General features: G+C 50.4%; 1 protein-coding gene across 1 annotated transcript; it reads left to right on the top strand.

Moving 5' to 3' along the window:
• Positions 1 to 6,966: 6,966 nt before the first annotated feature.
• Positions 6,967 to 7,616, top strand: NECHADRAFT_77610 (uncharacterized protein; the record flags this gene model as incomplete). The annotated part of the gene is made up of 2 exons (XM_003052973.1): positions 6,967 to 6,969; positions 7,044 to 7,616. 2 exons carry the CDS (start codon positions 6,967 to 6,969, stop codon positions 7,614 to 7,616), a joined length of 576 nt encoding a protein of 191 aa, XP_003053019.1.
• Between the last annotated feature and the right edge of the window lie 200 nt (positions 7,617 to 7,816).

Genomic DNA, 7,816 nt, shown 5'->3' with positions numbered 1-7,816 from the left:
CCTGGAGAGGATTTTCTGGTGATTGACCCGAGGAGTTGGAGGATCAGATCGATTGAAGGAGGGGTCGGAATACCGCTCTTGACTGCAAGGCAAAAGTCAAGGGAGTGCCTCCAACTCAAAACTGCTGACTCTCAAGAAGCGAGATGAGAGAATGTAAACACAGCGTTTCCCAGCAGCGAGGAGGATAAAAAGAGCGCTGAAGAGAGGGAAGAAAAGAGGGGAAGAGAGGAAAGAGATGTGCCCTTGAAGAGGCGACTCAACGGGGCTGGATTTGTAACGAACTCCATCCTGTCCAAACTAACGGCTCTTCTTTTTTTCTTTCGTTGACGGATCTTGCTCGGCCTTGAGAATTGTTGATGCTTCGACAGAATCACGCAATTGGGCTAGACCGGTTTAGGAAAGGTGTTGCGATGTCGCAAGATGGCATTGTGGGGTGATAAAAAGGGCTCAAACACTGACGCTACGAAATAACGCCGACAACTGCCAATAATTCTTTCCCCTCCCCCACACAGAGTCTGGCCCCTGATGGAGACCCCGAAATCCCGATGTGCCAGCCTGCTTCGTCTTTTTCTAGCCTCCTCCGAGTGCCGGTCGGGCCGTCGGTGGCCTTGTATCCGGTTGCCGCCCGAGCGAGACTCTATGTTGAGGTCAATTGATCATCTTGGCAGGGAACACTCCGCTGAGACGATCGGATTACACTTTTCATATCTTTTGCTAACACAAACACACTGCTAAGGCTTGCTGTCTGTCATGCATCCCGCGTGCCTGGCGAATGCACCATATGCCGGGCTAATGGCGTCCCTTGATCAACGGTGCCACCATCGAAGCAGACTTTCTTCAACCGATATCATTGGCCAGTCCCCAAAACTCAACCGCTAGAATCGTCAACACCAATGAGACACTGAGAATCGACATTGCCCATATCTATATCGAGTCATAGCCGTGGTACCTTGTCTGAACCTCTGTTCAGCACGGCGTACTCTATTCCCTCGCCCTGGCCTTTGGGCACCCTGCCCTACAATTGAGCCTGAATAGACCAAACATCCAAGACTTCCGAGAGGATATAAGGGTCGACTGGCGTTGAACAACCAACCAATATCAAGGATGAATGCTGAGCATCGATGGCAACCTGGATCACTCTGTTATGGTGCTCAAGGTTCAAGTGACCAAGAAGGGGTAAGTTGTGGTGAGTAATACTGAACCACAAATCAGAATAATCAAACAATCATCCAGAGATCCGATTACTCCCATGTATATAAGGTGCCGTGAAACATAGATGCATTCTCTGGTAATCCAATATGAACTGTGCATGATTTGGCGCCAGCCCACAACTCCAAGAAAACTTGGCTATGATTACCACGGATTGTCTCGAAGTCTGATAGATATATCTCCCTCTGTTTAATACTCAGTGATGCTATTCTGCTGCTTTAGAAGTTGCGATATCAACCTTGCTGCGCCCCAACAACAACCCCGCCAGCCCAAGGCTCTTTTCTCCTTCACCTATTGGTAAGTCTGAGGAGCCCCCAATATGTTCTTGGCGTCTCTGCGCCATGTTTTACCATAAGGCGGCTGAACTGCCTTGTCACCATCAACTGCAGCCGCTATTGGTTTGTAATCCTGGTCTACTCGACACTTGGCAGAGTTCAGCTGACAGCAGGGCGCGTCGAGATACGTCCCAAATCAGGCTCGGCATTTAAAGGCAACCAGTTCTAAGGCGTTACCCCTCTCATTGTGGCTTTTTTATTTCTCCTCTTCTCTTTGTTTCACTCTCCTGCAAATACCTCCAGACGAAGCTAGTTCAATGGTGAGTCCCCGAGTTACAATTCCTTGTCAAACTATTGTCTACCGAGAGTGACCCTTCCTATACCTATTCCTTGGTCTCCAAGGGCTCAAGGATCCGTGCTACGGTTGCCTGAGCCGGTGCCTAGAGCCGGGTCGGGTTTGTTAGGGCGTGAAGCTTGCAGACAACGGTGTATAAAACGCCCATACGGAAACAAATGCCCATGAATCATTTGGAATAGTTTGCTGACCTGAAACTGTAGCCCTTGAGACAACTTTACCCAGACCCGGAAGAGACAGGGGAGGATGAGGCGATCGTTGAGTATGTGTTGAGAGTCTGCCTCCCGATATCCATTTCTAACCTGCCCCAGCATCGTCGCGGTCCATGGACTGAACCCCCGAAACAAACCCGACCAAGAGCATGCCTGGGACACATGGCGAACTCCGGCTGGTCCCGAAGGCAAGCTATGGCTGCGTGACGAGCTCCCCAAGGAGCTGCCTCACGCCCGCATCTTCCTGTACGAGTACAACTCGACGGCAGTGTATGGAAAGGACCGCACCACCTTTATCGACAAGGTGAATGCATTCCTCGAGGCCATGAGGATCGACAGGAGAAAGGCGCCCCGACGACCGTTGTTGCTTCTGGGCCACAGCCTTGGAGGTCTCTTGATCAAGCAGGCCCTCATCAACGCCCATAACAATGAAAAGTATCAGGACATCAAGCTTGCCACACAAGGCCTCGCATTCTTTGCTACTCCCCACGATGGCGGAAAGCAGTCTCTTGTCAACATTGGCCAGGTAGCGGCTAAGATTGCTATGAACTTGGGCTTCCAGAAAGGCGACAACATCCTAGAGACGCTCAAGGAGGGGAGCATGTTCAGCGACTTGATGCATGAGCATTGGAAGCAGCGCCTGTTGGAGTATCCCATCGTTTCATTTTGGGGCGCATTAGACACCGTGCGTAAATGTTTGCCTAGCTTACCTGAGGCTTCACTGACCCCGACACAGGTCGTCCCGAGGGAGAGTACGTCCTTCGGCCTCCCAGGAAAGCATGAGAATGTGGTCTCGCTCCAGGCGAGTCATGGAGGCGTCTGCAAGTTTGGAGCAAGCCAACAGGACAGGGACAACTTCAAACTTGTCCAGGCCAACATTCAAGACCTGTACGATAGTGCCATTGCAAATGGTGAGTTGGTCGCAGTTCCCAAAGAAGATCCCGTGGATGGAGCACTGGAAAAACGCTTCATTGGACTCAGGGAGAATTAGCCCACATCATAATGTCTGAGTTCCTTTGACCTTGTGCTCCGATGGATATCGTTCAAATGTAGTCAGATAATCGCCTTAGGGAATTCAGAATCATCGATGTCGTTCATGAAACTGTAGAGATCTCACTAACCAGATGATCAGATCAAAATGAACTCGAACAAAACCGCAAGAAGAAGACGAAAGCGGAGCGAGCCAAGCAGACCAGAGAGCTTCTGAGGAATCTGTACAAATCTATTTACAGTGATGCCAAAGACAGAAACCCTCGACGGGTTCAAGGCACCTGCGAATGGTTTACAGGTCATGATCGATTTCAAGACTGGAAGAATGGGAAAACCTGCGGCCTCCTCTGGGTTTCTGCAGACCCAGGATGTGGCAAGTCTGTCCTGTCAAGATACCTCGTGGATGAAGTTCTACAGAGTTCATCTACTTCGACAACATGTTACTTCTTTTTCAAAGACGACTTCCAAGACCAAAAGAGCGCGGCAGGGGCTCTGTGCTGTGTTTTACGGCAGCTCTTCAAAGAGAAGCCAGTCCTCTTACAAGACTCTATCCTCGACCAGTATGACGAAGACGGCGATAAACTTCTCAGCTCTTTTCGGGAGCTTTGGCGTATCTTAGTCTCAGTTTCAACACATCACGGCAGCGGTCAAATCGTCTGTATCTTAGACGCGCTCGACGAGTGTGAAGAGCAAGACAGACACTTGATGGTCGAGACACTCGAAGACTTCTGTCTCACAAAGGGTACCAATACGAACCTCAAGTTCCTGGTGACAAGTCGTCCTTATGTCAGCATTGAGCGAGGATTTCATGACATACAGACAAAGCTCCCAGTGATTCGTCTACAGGGAGAGGCCCAGTCTGAGTCGGAGAAGATTGCAAGGGAGATTGACTTAGTTGTCGAGGCTCGCATAACTCAACTGTGTGAGAAACTGCGCCTTGCAAAGGATGCAGAGGAAGTCATGAAGATGAAAATGACTCAACACACCAACCGCACCTATCTCTGGGTCTATTTGGTTTTTGGAGAGCTTGAAAATTGTGTCGGCCACTCTTCCACGCAAATCGAGGAGCACATCAGGAACGTCCCCCCGACGGTCGATGACGCATACGAAAAGATTCTCTCCAGAAGCCTAGACAAGCACAGGGCAAGGAAGTTACTGCACATGGTTCTGGCGGCAAAAAGGCCACTGAAGTTGAAGGAGATGGCCGCGGCAATGACCATCGAGAGGAATCATACCTCGTACAGCCAACTGAAGATCGAACCGGAAGAGCGGCTTCGTGTCTGGGCTCGAGAACTCTGTGGTCTTTTCGTATCCATCGTTGACGACAGAATCTACCTCCTCCATCAGACAGCCGCCGAATTCTTAGTAGAGAGAGTCAAGAAAAGAGAATCTCGGGACGATCACTTGAAAGGAGACAACATCTGTTATGAATGGAAACATTCATTTTCTCCTGGATCCTCAAACCTCAAACTTGGATCGGTATGTGCACAGATCCTTCTGCTTACTGATGTTGTCGATGATTTTGGAAAGCACATCGAGGCTATTGAAAATGACTACGATAGTTTTGAAGAGTATTTCGGCGTCGATGACCAGGTAACACTCAAGTCACTCGAACTTTTGGATCAAAAGTACCCACTTCTTTCATACTCTGTAGAGCACTGGGCCGCTCACCTTCGCGACGCGACCAGTACCAAAGACCTCCCATTGAGCGACATGTTACATCTATGCAGTGGGAGCGAGTCAGCATGTCTTGTTCAGGTGCCAATAAGGATGGGCTCAGCGCGTTACGTGCGTGCCAAAGACCTGACTGCTCTTGTTACCGCATCAACCCTGGGGCTTGAAGCTGTGACTCGACACCTGCTCAAACTGAAGTCTACAGATGCGAATCAAAGGGACCCTATCTTGAAACTTCCTCCCTTATCATGGGCTGTGAGGGGTGGTCACAAGGCGGTTTTTGACACGTTTTTTGAAGCAGAAGAACGTTATCAGAAGGCAGAACATGCCCTGAAGCGCATTTTTAGGAAGCACTATGTTGATCCTGACTCCAAGAACAAGAACATGAGATTCGAGCCTTTCCGGAGGAATTGTGTTAGGCACAAGGGCCATACTACACCCCTGGGATGGGCGGTGTGTCTCGGTGAAACGTACATGGTTGAAAAGCTTTTAGCGACTCGCCGTGTGACTGTTGCAGAGGAGATGTTGCATGGGGCAGTCATGGACGACAATAAGGGTATTGTGACAGCACTGCTTGCCACCGGTCAAGTAGCAGTCGACCGCAGGGACTCTCAAAAGCGAACGCCACTGTCCTATGCCGCCGAACATGGCTATGAAAGTATTTTACGAGAGCTGCTTGCCACCGGTCAAGTAGCAGTCGATCGCAGGGACTCTCAAAAGCGAACGCCGCTGTCCTATGCCGCCGAACATGGCCATGAAAGCATTGTACGAGACCTGCTTGCCACCGGCAAGGCTAACATCAACTCTATGGATGGTATGGGGCAGACACCGCTATCTCATGCGGCTAAGGGGGGGCATGAGGGGGTTGTGCAGCAGCTACTTGCGACGGGAAAAGCCGATGTCAATTCTGGGGATCACTGGGGGAGGACACCACTACAGTATGCGGCTGAGAAAGGACATGAAGGGGTTTTGCAGCAGCTTCTTGCGACGGGCAAAGCTAATGTTAATTCCAGGGATTACGGGGGGAGGACACCATTACATCTTGCGGCTAAGGGGCGCCAGGAACAGTTCGCGAGGGGGTGGTTTCCTAAAAGTAGGATGGGAATCGACGTGGAGGATGATAGGGGCGCGGCTGAGAAGCTCTATGAAGGGGTTGTGCAGCAGCTGCTTGCGACGGGCAAAGCCGATGTCGATCCCGTTGATGGGATGGGGGAGACACCACTTGCGCTTGCCGCCAAGAATGGTATGGAGAAGGCAGTGCGAAATATGCTGGCCACACGCAAGGTGGACGTGAATGCGATCGATTATGCAGGTAAAACGATTTTGTCCAAGGCAATTATGGGGGCGAGCCATGGTGTCATTGAGGCTCTTCTTGAAACTGGCAATGTTATTGTCACCCCTGACTGCTGGGACTCCGTCCGTTGGTTGGGCCAATGGTCAAAAGTTGGCAGCGACAGGATTGATTGGATTTCAGAGAAGTTGAAGGCCTATAAACCTGGGAGACCAGAGTAGGTGCTGGGCTTACAACATGGTAGTACATCAAAGATACAGAATAGAGCTATGGTTGTGATTAAAACTCCGCAAGCTCGGTATGAAGTCATCAGAATACTTATAGTCTTCTTGCTCTGGCTCCGGCATGAAGCAGTATTGCACCATGTTGCCCTGGGCGACATAACGGTTACTTCCTCAATGGTTTCGGAGGTAGCAGTCTTTTCAACGGGCAAGGCTCTGGCTGAACATTGGTAAGGCGGTTCTTGATAACTCCTGTATTCTCTGGTCCCAAGTTTGCATGCACAGGCACCCAGATAGGTAGATGTGAGGTTGTGAGGATGAAGTTTTGTGGTTACACGTGATCTAGATCGGGGCACACATCTTTGACAAGTACCTGAGGAAGAGAAACTGGGATTGCACCTAACACTACTAAGATACCATGGCTCTCATTTGCCTCGGCTCCTCAAAAGACTCTTGCTCATATCATCGCCTCCTTCCTAACTACCTTACGCCTTCTGTTTTCAAAAGGGGGATGGGTGCGTCAGACCTGCATGAATTCGGTAGATGAGGGCCTGGCAATATCTGGAAAGGACGGGCGACATGATACTAATATTGATAGGTACGTCTTGAGACCTTGGTTCTCTTCCTTGAAACTCAAGATAAACATCATCAATTCCGGAACGAGCATCATCAAAACCACACCGAACATCACCAACCATGGCTCCACCCAAGATCGAGTTCAGTTACTAGGATTTTCACGATGGTGAGTTGATCAGTGCTATCACTGCTCTGTACCTGACGTCAAGTTTGCTAGCTCTCCAAGCTTTGGATGCCGAGATCGCCAAATCAGAGGATCTCAAGGCAATCACACCTCTCAAACTGGTGTCCTCGGGTGGATTCGTGGCCGTCGACATGTTAGGCACTCGCGAGACGACCACCCAGATCGACTTCATCTTCAACCCCGATTCCCCCGACCCCGCGAAGTTCAGGAGGGAGCTCTACAGAGCCATGGCACATGTCGCACGGAGTCACAACATCTCTCGAGGCTGGATGAGGAACATAGAGTCATTTATACAAGGGGGTGACAACGAAAAGCAGCGTCTTGTTCGTGATTCCATCTCGCAGGACATTGCTCTCTGGCGGGGAGCCAATCTGACTGTCTACGCTGTGGAGTGGCATTGGGCTCTGGCCCAAAAGTTGAAGATGATGGAGGACAGGAGAGAGGCCGATACACGCGACGCGGTTGCCATTCTGAGCGAGCTGTACATGATCTGTCAGGGCCCTATTCCTCGGAATATCATCCAGTCTTGGGACAACCTCGTCCAGAAACCAATCAAGGACTCGGCCATTGACGTTCTCGCTGCCGCATTCCTTGCGCGATATGGGTATGTCGGCGTCGATAGAGGCTAGGAGATTCCTTGACGATACATATCTTGTTTTCTTGGGAGTCTTTCCGAACAGCGTCGGCACAGATGGTTCACCAATGTTGGTCTTTCTCCTCAATGAGTGAGTTTGAATTTGGGCAGCCTCTCTATCTCGATAGTAGCGCCACAGACAATACTAGAGTTCCATTAAGCAAGCCTGACCCGATTGTGATTGGTGTACAGAGC

Source organism: Fusarium vanettenii, assembly GCF_000151355.1.
Source record: "Fusarium vanettenii 77-13-4 chromosome 3 genomic scaffold NECHAsca_2_chr3_3_0, whole genome shotgun sequence".
Classification (NCBI taxonomy): Eukaryota; Fungi; Ascomycota; class Sordariomycetes; order Hypocreales; family Nectriaceae; genus Fusarium; species Fusarium vanettenii.
This window is presented reverse-complemented; position numbering and strand designations above follow the sequence as displayed.